General features: G+C 53.6%; 1 protein-coding gene across 1 annotated transcript in view; it reads right to left on the bottom strand.

The window, feature by feature from the left end:
* Positions 1–2,007: 2,007 nt before the first annotated feature.
* The window catches only part of IGDCC3 (immunoglobulin superfamily DCC subclass member 3), a 103,996-nt gene continuing 89,553 nt past the window's right edge, over positions 2,008–16,450 (bottom strand). Inside the window, exons 8-14 of the mRNA XM_062000447.1 lie at positions 11,690–11,937; positions 10,469–10,633; positions 5,789–5,977; positions 4,586–4,690; positions 3,424–3,559; positions 2,763–2,970; positions 2,008–2,172 (exon numbers count right to left, since the gene is read on the bottom strand). Coding sequence (XP_061856431.1) covers positions 2,008–2,172; positions 2,763–2,970; positions 3,424–3,559; positions 4,586–4,690; positions 5,789–5,977; positions 10,469–10,633; positions 11,690–11,937 — 1,216 coding nt within the window. The remainder of the gene's footprint in view (positions 2,173–2,762; positions 2,971–3,423; positions 3,560–4,585; positions 4,691–5,788; positions 5,978–10,468; positions 10,634–11,689; positions 11,938–16,450) is intronic.

Genomic DNA, 16,450 nt, shown 5'->3' with positions numbered 1-16,450 from the left:
CAAGGTGAAGGGGGATGGTTCAGACACAAGGGACTCTTCCACTGGTACCACTGAAAAAAAGTACAATTATTACTTTTCTTTTTCAACTTAATTTCCTTTGATTCCTTTCACTTGGCCTTGCAAATACAGCCATTTGTCACCAGCTACACAAAGAATTCCAGTCTCCACATGGGCCGGGTTTGAACCAACCCAGGTGGTGGGGAAAGGGCTGCTGGCCACCATCCCTGTTCCCATGCATGTCCCCACCTCACCCCACGGATGACACCAGCCATGCACCGGCCAGGACAACCCAAAACCACGGTGGCATGTTGGTGGTTGGTCACTGGAGGGGTGTGGGGGTCATGCACAAACCCTCTCTTTGGTGTCAGGAGCTCCTCTGCCTGCCCTGGGCATGAGGAAGGGGTGGCTGCTGGCAGCCCCCAGCATCCTCCAGTGTGAGGCCCTGCTCTCCACTGCCACCCAGGAGCCCTCCTCACCTCATCCCTCTCAGGGAAGTGAGTCCTTTTCTGCTCAGATCATCCTTTTGAGGATCTCCTGCTAGCTGGAGGAGCTGGGAGCAAGCTCAGGAGCATCTCAAGGGGTTTTGGAAGTGCTGTATTAAGGTTTCCTTGTAGGTGCTCCTGATGGCAGGGTGGGCTTTGAAGGGACAAGACGGTGACATCCAGGTTCGCCCCTCCTGCGGTGTTGTGCTGCTGGTGCAGGCAGACACACACCATCAGTCACCCTGCTGGGAATCAGCCTGGGGGGGCAGCAGGCTGACAGGGCGGGAGGGGGTCATGGCACCCCGTGTACCCCAAATACAGCCAGGAGGGATGGAGGTAGCCCCCACTAGCACCTGAATCAGCCCTGTGAACTGTGGGGCCTCAGGCCACGTGTGTGTGACAGCCCCAACAACCTTCAAAGGAAAAGCCAAACCCACAGGAAAGATCTCCACCACACAAAGAAACATCATAGCAGTGGCCCACCACGTGCCTACAAGTAAAGCTCATAACACTAGTGAAGCATCTTGCTTCACACAGGGCTTGAGGGGAGAGGAAGGAATTGGGGGAGAGGAGAGGAAACACACACACAGACACACACACACAGGCACAGCTTCTCTCACGCTTGAGGTAGAACATTGCTTTCAAAGGTTTGGAAGTGCTTTACATGGGAAGGACAACATACAACCCACTGAGGGGGCAGGTACAGAGCGTTGACTGCTGAGGTAGGACCAAGCTTGTACTGACCAAGTGCTATGCTACTTGTTTTTCCTTTCTCTTCAGCACGAAGGAAGACGCAGGTATTTCTGCTTCCCAGAAGACATTCATTCCGGTTGAGGTAGGTTCTGAGTTCACTCGGGTTGTCTGTCCAAGCCTTTCAGTAGCCCTCAGGCTGGCATCCTTTGACACACACACACACACACACACACACACACACTCTTCTTTCTTTTTTTTTCCATATTATTTAGAGTCAATCAGCAAAAAAAGTATCCTGAGAAACAGTGAAAGCGTACAAAATCATCCAATCGACGGAGAGACGGCCTCCCCCGCCTCCAGCTTCGGATTGCTCCGAACCCAGGCTTCTGCAAACAAATAGATCCAAAAAAAGTAGCCCTCAAGCTGCTGATGAGGAAAAAAAATGTCTGGGGTGCTGAGAGAAGGAGGCTCCACTGTATCCCCAGCCTGTCAGACATGGGAGAGTTGGCTAAACTCTGCCAAGGAGTCTCGGACTTAGCAGCCGCGGGGAAAAAATCCATCGTGACCGGTCTCCATAAAAGCCATCATGGGAAGAAACACACTGAGAGGCCCCAAGAGAGGTCAGAGAGATCAAACTCAGAGTTTCCAAAAGGCTGTAGACATATATATATATTTATATATATATATAAAAATAAAGTAAAACCAAAAAATAACAATCAGACCGTAGAAATCTTCAATTGACCTGAGATCGAGGGTTGGTTGTAAAGACGTCACCAGCTGTGGGGTTGGTGTCTGGTAACTCCTACAAGGGGGGGTTTGAGTCTTGGCAGTTTCATCCTTCATTGGTGGGACCGTGGTCGGGAGCTGGAGCAGCAGAGCTGCCAACCTGGGGGCCTTTTGGGAGGGGGGCTGCCTGCTCCTCGATGATGCTGTACTCATCCAGAGGGAGTGTGGATATCTGGGTGTCATCGTGGGGACACGGCGGGGTGGGAGCTGACTGCAGAGAGAGAGAGAGAAGGGGACAATGATGGTGGAGGTCACTGATGCCCTTAGAAATGCAGCCTGGGCCCCTCACTCACTGCCACAGGGACACTGAGGGGCTGAAGCATTGCCTGAACCAGGCACAGAGCTGGGGAAGGGGATAGAGCACAAGGGTGCTGGGGAGGGGCTGAGGGAATGGGGGTGTTGAGCCTGGAGAAGAGGAGGCTGAGGGCAGACAGCAGCACTCTCTGACACTCCCTGACAGGAGGCTGCAGGGAGCTGGGGGTCGGGCTCTGCTCCCCAGTCAGCAATGACAGGACAAGAGGAAAGGGGCTCAGGTTGGCCCAGGAGAGACTGAGATTGGAGCTGAGGCAGAGCTGTTTCCCTGAGAGGGGTGTCAGCCCCTGTGCCAGGCTGCCCAGGGAGCTGGGGCAGTGCCCAGCCCTGGAGGGATCCCCAAGCCATGGAGCTGAGGTGCTGAGGGCTGTGGGTCAGTGCTGGGCTGGGCAGGGTGAGGGGAGGGCTGGAACTTGACAATCTTAAAAGTCATTTCCAACCCAAACGATTCCATGATCTCCCAGGCTGCTGCTCTCCCCCTGGACTCACCTGTATTCCCTTATCCTGCTGCTCCTGGGAAGGGGATGCTGGGAATAACCTCTCCAGCTCATTCATATCCAGCTGCTTTCCGTTCAGGTCCCGCTCGTCCCTGTCCCTGCGCGCGGCTCCGTTCAGGACCAGGCCCGTGCTGCTCCGCTGGCTCCTGGCGGTCTGGGGGGTCGACAGCTGCTCCTGCACATTTTTGCACATCAGCAGCCTGAAAAATGAAATGACAGAGTCTGAAGGGGAGCAAAGCTGCTGCCTCCTCCTTCATTCCTTCCCCCAAGCCTGAGTCTGCTTATTCCTGTGCTATGTTCTTTCTCTCCTTAAATCCCTGCTAAATAGTGACGTCTCCTTCCACCATGAAAGGGCTTTTGCTTTACAGGGAAGGTCAAGACTGCTCAGAGCAGAAACAGTGATGCCCCCTGGAAGCACTTGCTGGGGACTGGAGCTGATGGGGTGTATCTGGAGAAGCCCACTGGGTCTAGGATCTTGGCAGAGAGGAAGGAGGTGTGCTGCAAACAGACCCCAGTGTTCATGGGAGCCGGGCTGCGTCGTAGGCTGAGGGATGCACGTCCTGAGACGTGCACAGGAAACGGCCCATCATCACACTGAGGGCTGGGAGACCCTCTGTGGGGACACTCCCATGGCATTAGGAAGCAGCCCCTACCTTCCTCTGTACCCAAACATGAGGAAGAGGACGCAGAAGATGATGCAGGTGACGCCGATGTGGATCCCAATGATGATGCCGGTCGTGGAGGTTTTGTTCTGCTCGTCCTTCATGCAGTCACAGGGAGGATTCAGCACTGCCAGGAGAAAGGGGGAGAGCATGGTCAGCAGTGCAGTCTTCCTATTGCTCTTCCAGCTTTTGGGGAGCCCAGAGCAAAAGCTGGAGCCTGGGCAGTGCTGGGAGCCGTGTATGGGGAAGTGGAGGGCGGGACAGGAGGGCTGGGGGGCTCACTGCCTGCCAAAGCAGCTCCCCTGCTCCTGGTGCCCCAGGAAGGCAGCCACAGCAAGCATAGGGCTGGAAGGTCTGTAGAGAGCAATTCCCAGGACCTAGGCTGCTGTTATTACACATAATTAATGAACAAAACCACTCTGATGTTAATTTGCAGACCCCTGTGTCTGAGATGGGAGATGAGCAGTGGGCACCACACCAGAGCAGGCTGATGCCAAGGAGATCAGTGTTCACTCCACTACAGACAGAGAGTGAAGATACTCTCACTGGAAGGTTTAGAGAGCTTCCAAGAGCAGCAGGATGTTTTTTATGCATAGATGAATATGAAAAGTGAATATCTCTCAGCTAGAGATTCCCTCTGGAGACTTCTCCTTTTCTGTCACACTGTAGTGCTTGTGCTCTGCATTCCTTCTCCTTTCCCAAGCCATGTGTCCTCCCTTCTTGGCACGAGTGAAGGTCAAAATACTCAGGAGAGCTCCAGGAGAACAGAGATGCTCAGAAACACCACATCTCACCTGAGGATGGAAGCTCTTAGCTCATGCATGGCGGTTTGTTTATGTTCATAGCCTCACCTCTGACTTGGACTTAGGGGACAAACCTGGCAACTACAGACCATTTGGTTTGTTGTCTTCTCCTTAGCACAAAAGCCCTCAGGTTGGATTGGCCAAGGCGGCTGTAGCAGAGAAGACTCCCCACCCCTACCAGCACCAGGTGCCCCCAGCACTGCAGAGTTCTGCTTCGTCATTATTCGTGAAACTGACAACAAAGGAGTGGCTGCAGGTGGGATGGGGGTCAGAACCACGGGCAGTGGGGGATGTGTCTGGCCTCACCACCTGCCTGCAGCATGGTTTGCAGCCCCCTAGTCCCACCTCACCTGTCCTCTCCACGGTCTCCCTCAAGGACACGAAGCGCACAGTGGAGTTGCCATCGCCATGCTGGTTGTAGGCCAGGAGCCTGACTTCGTACACCACTGATGCATCTGTTGGAGAAGGCACAAGAGAGGCATTTCAGCTTTAGTCATCACTTCATCACAACTGAGGTGTAATAAGGCCAAGGGCTGGGTCCTGCACTTGGGCCACAGCAACCTCAGGCAACATTACAGGCTTGTGGATGTGTGGCTGGAAAGCTGTTGGGAGGGAAAGGGCCTGGGGGGGTTCACTGACAGCAGCTAAACAGGAGCCAGCAGCGTGCCCAGGTGAGCAAGAAGGCCAAGGGCATCCTGGCTTGGATGAGTATTGGTGTGGCAGCTGGGCAGGGATTGTCCTCCTGTGCTGGGCCCTGGGGAGGCTGCAGCTCCAGGGCTGTGCTCAGTGCTGGGCCCCTCACTCCCTGCCACAGGGACACTGAGGGGCTGCAGCTCCAGGGCTGTGCTCAGTGCTGGGCCCCTCACTCCCTGCCACAGGGACACTGAGGGGCTGCAGCGTGGCCAGAGCCGGGCACTGAGCTGGGGAAGGGGCTGGAGCAGAAGGGGCTGGGGAGGGGCTGAGGGAATGGGGGTGTTGAGCCTGGAGAAGAGGAGGCTGAGGGCAGACAGCAGCACTCTCTGACACTCCCTGACAGGAGGCTGCAGGGAGCTGGGGGTCGGGCTCTGCTCCCCAGTCAGCAATGACAGGACAAGAGGAATTGGGTTCAGGTTGGCCCAGGAGAGACTGAGATTGGATCTGAGGCAGAGCTGTTTCCCTGAGAGGGGTGTCAGCTCCTGTGCCAGGCTGCCCAGGGAGCTGGGGCAGTGCCCAGCCCTGGAGGGATCCCAAAGCCGTGGAGCTGAGGTGCTGATGGCCAGGGGTCAGTGCTGGGCTGGGCAGGGTGAGGGGAGGGCTGGGACTCCAGGAGCTTCAAGGGTTTTCCAACCAAAATGATCCTCTGATTCCCACTGTCTCCCCAAGTGATGCTTATTCAGGTACCACACTTCTTACCAAACACACACAAGATGCTGCAAACAAGTACCTGTCCCTGGCAAAACAGCCCCAAAAACCTGGAGGCGAGCTGCAGCATCTCTCAATTAGTGCCTGTGCAACACAGCTGAGGTCTCTGCTCAGCTGGCTGCTCTCCAGGGATGAAGCTGTCCCATACTCACCCAGGTGGGTGATGTTGTAGGCTGTGGCATTGCTGGGCAGCAGCACTGGGCCCGTGTACTGCGAGAGGTGAACCTTGCGGTAATAGAGCTTGAAGCCTTCATGCTGGCCCAGCTTGATGGAGGGCTCCCACGTAGCCTGGACAGCAGTGCTGTTAATGACTTTAATAAAGAGGGATGGCATGGCTGGGACTGAAACACAGAGAGAAACAGACAGTGGGTCGTGTGCTTGCTGTAGTTTGCATGATTCCCCAGCGGTGCTTCCCCTGTGGTCACTGCAACAAAGAATGTGCTGGGTGAGAAGGAGAAAAATCACATCAGAGCAGATCCTGGAGCTGTAGGAATTTCCAAGGGTTTCCTCCACTCAGCTCAGCAGGCCAGGAGGTGATTTTTACACTCCAGTTGCAATCTGATGCTCAGCTCCCTCGGGTCAGGGCAGGAATGCAGTGACTTTGGCAATACATTCCCAGGTTTTCTGCCCTCACCCTGAGGGCAGTGAGGACCTTTCAGAGTGATTAACCCCCCTCCTCCAGGAAGGAATCGGAAGGGATGGAGCTGGAGACATCCATCTTAAAAGCCTGCTAGGTACCTGCACTGGCTTGCAGAGTGCACAGGAGCTTGCTTGCCCAGCCAGCTTTAGGAGGGAGGTTTGTGATTCTGTGCTGGGGACTGAGGAGAGACCCAGAGCATGTTCATTAACAGCCCTGAATCCCTGAGCAGCCTGACATCCTTGCACAGCTCTGGCTGGCTTTTTTGGGTAGACAGGCCTTAGCTAGCCTCAGGTGTTCACAGGAGTTGAGACTGGGACTTCTTCCCAGCTGTTGCCCAATGTCACCACTGCCTGAGTCATCCTTTTGCTTCCATCAATGCCCCAGACCCTCATTCTCAGGGTGTGCTGCAGTGGGGGGTGGGCACAGCCATTAGGTCCCCAAATAGCTGCCCAGGCTCATCCTGCACCACCAGCTGAGAGGCAAAGCCTTGCAAACCAAATGTGACTTTCTCATGATGCAGATATCTGGCTTTTTCAAATCTGGTTTTGCACCAAGCCCTCCCCAGAGCCCTGTGCAGCACTGGGCCACACAGCACCACGTCCCCCTAAGCCCCTTCCTTCCCCTCTCCCTCCCTTCATACCAACACATAGGTGTGTCTCAGCAGGACACTGTGCTGTGGTTTTATTTTCACAACTCACCCCCAGGACAAATGCTCCCATCAGCTCCTAAGCCTTTGGCACCATTCAGAAGGTGCCAAGCACTCCTGCTGTAGGCTCAGCCCTGCCCAGGGCTCTGCTCTGGCACCAGGAAGGAGAAGGTTTTTGGGCAGAGTGAGCTCAGCTACAACTATCCAGCAGAACAACAGCCTTGCTTCTCAAACAGCCTCCAGCCTTGGAGGTATTGGACTGATGCTGCTTTTTGTCTTGTTTTGCCCCAAAGGGTCTCTAAAAGATGAGCAGTTTGAACCTGGCCTTTGGCAGACAGTTCAGCAGAGCCACTTAGTGAGAGATGGTGAGAAGCAGATGAAATGTGGCCGTGTCAGTCTCAGACTGAAGAGAGCTAAAAAGGGCATTTCCTCGATTGAAGAGTAAAAGTAAAACCACACAGCACAAGGGTGGGAGTCAGGGCAAGGAAAGATGTTTCTCCTGGTGAGCAGGAGGGGCTGGCAACCCTGTCTCTTCCCAAAGTGATGCCCCTCCTTCAGGTGGCAAAGGCTTTGCCTGATATCCTCCAAATAAGCACAGGGAGAGGAACACGTCCCTGCTGACTACCTCCACACGGATTCAGGAGGAGAGTCTCAGCCAGGTTAATGAGATCTATCCTGCCGGAGTGCTGCCAACGGGAAGAAAAAGGGGTTGAAGCACATCTCCCTGCTCAGATTTGTTCTCACAGTGTATTTCACTGATGGGAAGGCTGTACTTAGCAACTCCTGGGTGCAAAACACAAAGTCAATCCTATTGATGCCAGAAGGCACCGTTCTTCCCCAGGCTGCTGCTTCTTGCAATCCAATTAAATAACTCTTTCCTCTTTCTTTCCTAATCCTCCCAATTCCCTATAGGGTGAAATCAGGAATTGTGTGCTTCCTTCACTCTGAGGAGCTGGATTCTTGCTTAAAGCATCATTTTCCAACACCACCACAGAAAGGGAAATCCCAGGGACAAAAGAAACATTGACGTGGGCCATCCTGAGTCATGAAGAGTTGCCTTTATTTGATGGTTAACAGAGCCTTACATGTAATAAAAACCACAAGAATACCTCTCCTTGGAAGTAGGGAATAGATAGTATTTATTCAAGCTTTGCATATCTTTGTAGTTGGATAAAATAGGATGGTGTGGCTGCACGTGCTGTCATCACACAGGTGTACACAGGCAGGTGGATGTGTGTGTGTGTGTGAATGGATGCACACACAGCAGTGCAGAGGGGCTTCACAGAAGTATAGATAAGGCATAATGTGGATCATATAATGTGGAGCTATTGGTAAGTGAGGCATCTCCCTCATGCTAAGGGCTGTATGGACACTTGTTTTCCTCTTCAGTGCTGTTTGGAATTTTCCCCAGGTCATTTCAACTTCTTGAAGGCGTCTTTAGCTGAAGCTGACTAAAGGGACAGTCTTCATCCTAGAGAAATGTCAAAAAGTCCTGGAGAAAACCCTAAAAAGCATTAAAAGACAAGACAAGGAGGGTGTGCTGCTTAATGGAGAGGAGAGAGGCTGAGACTTACAAAACCACAGCATTGGCGAAACGGCGTAAATGACAGGGAGGACCTTCCAGTGAGAGGGGTTTAAGGAGGACAAGGTTCACTTGGCTAGTTGCTCTACAGCATCTTCCTTTCTGCTTTCCATCCAGAATCATCCCAGGCACAAAGGAAGGAGCACGGTGCTTCCAGACAGCATTGGAAGCTTCAGCCAAGCGTGTTCTCAGCACATTCCCAGCCCTGTCCAGCTGACCGCCCTGAGCCCAGAGCGGCCCTGCTCCTCACCATAGGCCTACTCCAGACAATACCAGTACAACACAGTCCTTCAGATCAGCTTCCAGCTGGCAGCATCTCTGCTGGCCACTCTGACAAGAGCCTGCTGTGTCCTTTCCACATGAGCCAGTGACATGGGGGGTCCCGGCACCACGGGGCTTCGTGCACAGCTCTGTGCACACCTCACACTGAGCTGGGAGGGCAAAGCTGAGGCACAGGGGCGTCACAGCTCTCCAGTGCACCTCAGAAAGGCTTGGGCTGAAATGGCTGGGCTGTGAGAAGAGGCAAATCTCCAGTGAAACCTGAATTTGGTGATAAAAGCCACAGGATCCTGGCTTCCTGACCTGCTCTTCTCCTCTGTGAGCAGGAGGCAACAAGCACCCAAGTGAAGCAAAGCAAGCACACACATCAAGCCAGAACTGCGGCTTTTACAGCTCTCTTTACCTTTCTCCAAGGCAAACACAAGTGGCGGCTGAGTGATCTTAACCAGGCCCGCTTGTCCATCCTGACCATAGAGCTAATTGCTGAAGCTTTATTACACAGGACAGTGATGCCTTGAAACTTCAGAGAGCCAGGAAATTTATGATCCCATGACCAGATACCTAACTATTCCTGTCAGGATTGAAGGTAGCCATGACCAAAAGCCCTCTCTTGCTTGACCCAGGCTTCTGCAGAAACACCAAGCTCTGTGAAGCATGGCTGGCTTCTAGCTCCAGTAGCTGAACTCAGAGCATGGGGTCAAGGAGTTTCAAGTCTTGCCTTATTCCACCCTCCTGACTCTAAATTGGAAGGAAAAACAAACTCCAAGGGTGAATGATTTCCTGCAGAGTACCAAGGAAAATAAACTTCAGAGTAACAGCCCAGCAGGGTGAGGATTTATTGGAGTTGTTGCTTAAATGCTGTTGTAAACATCTGGAAAGGCTGGAAATGGAGAAGTGGATCCCCCACTGGAAGTCAGCACTCTCATTTGGCCATAAATAACATCCTCATACTCAAGGCTCTCTCTGCTGCAAGTTCACAACTGCTGAGTGTTCATGAGGATGGTGCAAAGCTCCTGTGAAATGAAGCCTCCATAGGTGAGATGAGCTGGGACGCAGAGGTACTGGAGAGCTACACGAGTCTCTAGGATCTGACAGATCACACTGGGGCTGTGGTTTCTGTCTGGGGTTGGTGTGCAAGGCTCCTGCCCTAGAGCACTTGCTTTCTTACTGGGGAAGCTAACTGGTGGCCACATCTGAGCGGCCAAGGCAGGGAAAAAAAGCCTTGGAGATGGCCCTAACTTCCCACTAAAACAGCAGGCTGCCCCAAGGCACGGATTTGTAGGTCAGCACAGCTCAGCTTCAGTGTGATTTCTCCAGCATAAAGAAAAGCAATCAAATGTAAAGTGTGGCACCTATGAGAGAAGAGCGGAGTACCAGAGCTGCTGGAGGACACCAGGGTACTGCTTGAGCAGGAAATCTGCGTGTAGCAAGCAGCTTAGGGACAGAAAGCCCAGAGCAGCCACAAGACCAGCCAGAGCTGCACCCAGCCCCTGCCACAGCACCAGCTACGAGAGGCAACCAGAAGACCCCCATGGAACGGCACAGGGGGGGTTTCACACAGTATCCCCGAGGGGAAAGAGAAGTGGGAACACGAACAAGGAAGCACCAACACGCTGGCTACATGCCAAAGTTCTCTCCCAGTGGGTATCAGTGTGTGGGGTGCTGCTGTGCAAAGCGTTCCTTACCTTCCCCCAGCGTGCTCACCACTGTCACTTCAGAGGCTTTGCTGGCACCCCTCGAGGTGTAAGCCTTGATATAAAAGCTGTAGCTGGTTGAGGGCTCTAAATCAGTCACTAGCTGCTGGAAGGTGCTCTTGCTAACAGCCTCCTGGTACTCCATCTCTACAGGATCTGCAAAGAAAGAGAAGAGAGCGACGTTAGGCTTGGCAGGAGGTGAAGAGACTATATGGGCATCACAGGCTGTGATTTCAGTCCCTAAGGTATGGATCTGCCCACATCTTTAGCTGCTTACATGTATGGGCACTTTGCCAGGAACCCAAGTGGGCAGCAGGGTCTGACCAGGCAGCTTCCGCCTCCTCGCGCTTCTGTTATCTACACCAGTGTTATTCCCTCATCTGTGTCCTGGCTCAAGCCGAGCTGGCCCCGCAGCCCCACGCAGCCTCGTGGGACAGGGAGGGGGATGGGAACAGACAATCGGGGCTTGTGGATTAAGATAAGGACAAGTATAACAACTAGATGAAAAGATAACAACAGTAAGAACAAATTGAGAGAAACAAAGCCCAGGAAAGAGACAAGTGCTGCCCAGTGCAATTGCTCCTTCCCCGCTGACCGATGCCCCAGCAGCGATCCAACCAACCCCCAGTAACCCCCCCAGTTTCTGTACTGGGCACAGCATCCTGTGGTGTGGAATAGCCCTTTGGCTAGCTGGGATCAGCTATCTGGCCATGTTTCCTCCCAGCTTCCCTTGCACAAACCAGCCCACTCACTGTTGGGGCAGGGTGAGAAGCAGAAGCCCTTGGTGCTGTGCAAGCGTTGCTCAGCAATAACCAAAACATCCCTCTGTTACCAAAGTTCTCCTTAGTGTAAACCCAAATTACAGCCCTGGAGCAGCTACTGGGAAGAAGATGAACTCTGTCCCAGGCCAAACCAGGACAAGTCTTTCAGAAAGAGGGAAATGATGGGTAATACAGTGGCAGGACCATCTGCTGCAGCACAGACCTGGTAACTTCTGAGAATCACAGAGTCTCAACGGTTGGAAGGAACCTCCAAAGCTCATCCAGTGCAACCCCCCTGTGCGTCCCTGTGCTGAACTCTCTCCAGCAGCTCCCTGTCCTTGTGGAACTGAGGGCCCCAGACCTGGACACAACACGCCAGACGTGGTGTGACGAGGGCAGAGCAGAGGGGGCAGGGCTGAGGCTGCCCTGGGCAGCGAGCAGAGCTCCATACCTGCAGCTTTGCGGATGTGCAGCACGTAGCCGATGATCTCCTTGGTGTTCTGCAGAGGTTCCTCCCACGACACCTGGATGCTGGTTGCTGAGAGGGTCTGAGCCCTGACGGCCTGGGGGGGGCCTGGCAGCCCCTCTGCCCACAGCACGGTGAGGCGGGCACTGGCCTGCGTGGAGCCTGCGCTGTTCTCTGCCAGGCACTGGTAGATGGCTTCATCCGCCTGGTTGATGCCAGAGATGGACAGAGTGCTGCGAGGGGACACAAGAGGAACAGGCACTGAGCACTGCAGACACCTCCCTCCCCTCCAGTCCCCAGATCCTGTGACTGGGCAGATTATCTCTATCTTGCCTTGCAGAAACTGCGCTTCAAGTCCAGCCCGATGGGGACACAGGCTGGGATGGGGAATGGCAGGGTGTGAAGCCCTGAGTCCAGTCAGATCCCAGGCACACCACGGGGACAGCTCTGTGGCAAGTGCATCCACACACCCAAATCAGCTTTAACTGGCCCAGTTCCAGTATACCCCAGTGAGACCCATCCCAGCACCACACAGGGTTGCTAAGCCAAGCCTAATCAAGCACAGCCAGAAAACCCCCTGGTGATGCTCTAATTGCATTAGGGCACATTAGAGCAGCCTTTGGGTAAGGTTGGGATTAGGTGACTTACCCAGCAGGGTTACAGCCTCACTCCTGCTTCTGCCTCTCCAGAAACGTGATCACCATGAGTCAAGAGCCAAAGCTCATAAGCAAGTCACGGGTTTTGTCTGCAAAAGCTCCGAGTGCATTTTTGATGCCGGTGCATTTTTCAGCAACCAGGACAGTTCCTCCAGCCTGCCCTCAGTGGTCTCCACACCAGCCTTAGGTGCTGGTTTTGACCTCCAAGATAAAGACAGGCACTGGCTACCCTTATGGAGTACGACCCCAAAGGAGGAGAAGCCAGCCACGTACTAACTAACCAAATGAGTGTGTTCCTGAGCACAGTGCCCATCCCCACACTGCCTGCAGGAGGGGTGTTTTGTGGCTTGGTGAGCACAAGGACAACCGGAGTCCTTGTACATGTGGCCCTTCCTGCACTGCATGACCCTCCAGCAATGGCTGGGTATAACCAGAGCAAGTTCAGGGCCAACTCTAGGGTTGCAGTGCCCAGTATCTTTAGAACACCACCAGAAAATAATGACTCAGAAAGAACCATTGCACAGACCAGCTCCATCTTGCCATTCAGCATGAGAAACAGCTTTTCTTAACAACACTTTTTCCCCAGCAGGGCCCTGTCAATGAAAGCCCTGCTCTCTCCAGGGCTCAGAAACCAAGCCTGGAACAACAGGATTCCATCTGTATGAATAAACCACGGCTCAGCACTGCCTCCCCTCCCCTTGCAGAGCATCATCCATACCTGCACTGCTCTGGATTGATCCTTATTTGTGCATCTGCATTTCCAGTCCTGCCCAGTTCATTTGAACTGTGCTTTGCTTCTGGCTTAGCAAGAATACCTGGGAGTCCACAATGCCTCCAAGCTTCAGCATCATCTCATTGCCTTATGCCACTGCTCACCTGAGCTTTTTAATCTCTATTGTTCTGCAAGAAATGACCTGAACCAAACCAAATCCACCTCTCATCCTCACCTCTAGGGGAGAAAGACATTGTTTTCTTCTCCTATGGTGAATTCCAGGCAGACTTTGTGCCCCTCAGTTGCAGAAGGAGAGGATATATCTCCTGCCATGCTGCTTGGCTGCCCAGACAGGCTGTGCAGTCTCCTCCTCTGGAGACATTCAGAGACAGCTGCAAGAGTCCCTGTGTGCCCTACTCTAGGTGGTGCTGCTCTGGCAGGGTGGTTGCACTGGATGAGCTTTGGAGGTTCCTTCCAACCCTTGAGATTCTGTGATACTGTGACTTGACTGCTCCTGAGTAAATCCCAGGCAGCCCTGCTGATACAAAGGGCACTTTGTGGGTTTTGGGGGTCATAATCAAAGCTGCTTTTTTATGCAAATCAAAGACTGTAGGTGGAAAGTGGAAATGATAAAGAAACTGGCCCTGCCTGTCTGTCTGTCAGAACAACGGCTTCTCCCTATGGCACCAAAACATTGGTCTTCCTACATTAAAATGTATTATTGCTGTTGATTTAACATTCCTATTTCTGCCTGGCAAATTATCAGGGTCATGGTGAGTAAGCAAATGTTCAACACTCATCTGTTTATGTCCTGGGCCTTTGTTTCCTTGGAAACACTGTAAATGGAATATCAAATGTGATGGTTTCAGCTGATATGATGATTTTAGAGAATCAACCCTAAGCTCCTCTCATAGCCAGAGGCTCAACCTATCTGATTAAATGGAAGGAGAGAGGCAGAGGCTGGGAAGGGGGCACACGGAGGAATGACCTGATGTGGGGCTCTACTGTGTCAACAAGGGCTGATTCCTGCAGGGACAGATGGCAGAAGGCAGGATTAGGCCATCCAAATGCTGCACTTGCAGCTCTGTGCAACGCAGATGTGTGGAAGGAGCTGCAGAGCTTCCTTCTGCCCCATCCATTGGGGATTATGTCCAGGCAGCCTCTGTGCATCTGGGCACTCAGGTGCAGCCAGGCTTGGCTGGCACACAAGGTCAGAGCAGCTTTAAGCTTCCCCAGCACAAAGCAGCTCAGGAACAAGGAGGAGTATTCAGGCTCTACTGCATCCAGCATTTCATACAATCCCAGAATCCCAGCACGGTGGGGGCTGGCAGGGCCCTGCAGAGATGCTCCAGCCACACATCCTGCTAAAGCAGGTTCCCCTGGCTCAGGGGGCACAGCAACGTTCCAGGTGGGTTTGGAAACCTCCTGAGAAGGAGCCTCCACACCCTCCCTGGGCAGCCTGGGCCAGGGCTCCCTCACCTCAGCACCAAAGGACTTGCTCCTTGTGTTCCAGTGGAACTTTTTGTGTTCCAGCTTGTGCCCATCACCCCTTGTCCTGTCCCTGGAGAGACCAGAAAAAAGCGCTGCCCCATCCTCTTCACAAACATCTTTTAAATACTTGTAAGTGTTAATGAGACCCCTCCTTGGTCCTCTCTTCTCCAAGGACAATTACTTGCTTTACAAGGAGAAAGGAAACCATACAGAAGCTCCTTAACATACAGAACACCTTAAATGATGCACAGAATCAGATAAGCGGGGTTTTGGCTACACCTATCAACCTGGGCAGGGAGCAGAAACCAAGCAGGGAGATGTTGGCAAGCAGAATGCCCAGCATGTAAACACCAGCTTTATGAGAACAACAGGTTTCTCTCTGTTGGTCCCTCAAACACCCACAGGAAGGTGGAAGCCTCTAAAGGAGGCTGCTGAGCTCCCTGCAAGCCCCAGCGTGAGCTCTGAAGCACACTGGTAGCTGTGATGAGGAATCACAGAACTAGTACAGTTGGAAAAAACCTTGAAGCTCCTGGAGTCTCAGCCCTGCCCTTACCCTCCCCAGCCCAGCACTGACCCCTGGCCATCAGCACCTCAGCTCCATGGCTTGGGGATCCCTCCAGGGCTGGGCACTCCCCCAGCTCCCTGGGCAGCCTGGCACAGGGGCTGACACCCCTCTCAGGGAAACAGCTCTGCCTCAGCTCCAATCTCAGTCTCTCCTGGGCCAACCTGAACCCAATTTCCTCTTGTCCTGTCATTGCTGACTGGGGAGCAGAGCCCGACCCCCAGCTCCCTGCAGCCTCCTGTCAGGGAGTGTCAGAGAGTGATGCTGTCTGCCCTCAGTCTCCTCTTCTCCAGGCTCAATACTCCCATTCCCTCAGCCCTTCCCCATCACATTTGCTCTCCAGCCCCTCAATGTCCTTCTTGTAGTGAGGGACTCAGAGCTGGACACAGTATCTGAGATGTGGCCTCAGCAGCACCGAGCACAGGGGCAGGAGCTGGCAGTCAGTGCCGCAAACCTCAGCATCAGCTACTGACACACTCCTGCTGCCCTCAGACACCGCATCACCCCCGGGATGTGATGTGGCTGGGTCACTGTTCAGTCCTGCAGAATTTCCAGGTTTTGTTGCTTTTTGTGTTTCTTCAGGAGGCTCAAACAAAAGGGAAACACGTAGTTGCCATGTGAGGAGGCGTCTCTGTGCATCAGCCATCTGAAATATGCACTGTCCTGTGCTTTCTTCCCATCAAGGGAGGGAGGGGGGGAAGAAAATCTGTCACTTTGGGACATCTGCTCTTGGAAACTTCGGGCTGAGGCGAGATTCCAGGAGGCTTTCTGCTGGTCACCCAAGCCCAGGGCTCAGTCAGAGCCCCTGTACAATGCCCTGACAGGCATTGATGGGAGTGGGGAGAGGAGCTGCTGCACATTCACACCCGGCTGCTGCAGGGCTGAGGTATTCCCAAGCTGTCTTCCCAGCTCACAGGCAGCAGGATGAGTGATCAGGCTGGGGTCAAGGGTCTGGGCTGCTGACCGCACATCGGCTTGCCAAAGGCTCCTCTGAAGAAAAGGCTGAGAACTGAAGGAAGCCTCTTCATCGATTCAGCAGCACAAAGGAGAAGAGGGGCCCATCTGCAAGGCTGTCAGTATGTGAGGGAGGGTGATGAAATGACTGCAGAGAGTAGGCTGTGGCTAGCAGCGAGGGCATTTTAAGTGCCAGCACCCTCAGAGCCCCAGCCCTGTGCCCAGCTCTGGTTCCATTTGCTCTGGGTCACGTTGTGCCACACTGCTGGAAAGGAGCTGGTTTTCTTCTTCCCTCCAGTGCTGGCTGTGGGCAGCTCTGCAGGAATGCCCCTTCTACAGGTTGAGAACAAGGTGCAAAGCCTGAAGGGTGA

The sequence above is a fragment of the Colius striatus genome, chromosome 7 (assembly GCF_028858725.1).
Source record: "Colius striatus isolate bColStr4 chromosome 7, bColStr4.1.hap1, whole genome shotgun sequence".
Lineage (NCBI taxonomy): Eukaryota > Metazoa > Chordata > Aves > Coliiformes > Coliidae > Colius > Colius striatus.
The sequence above is the reverse complement of the archived record's forward strand: the minus strand, read 5'-3'. Positions and strand labels throughout refer to the sequence as shown.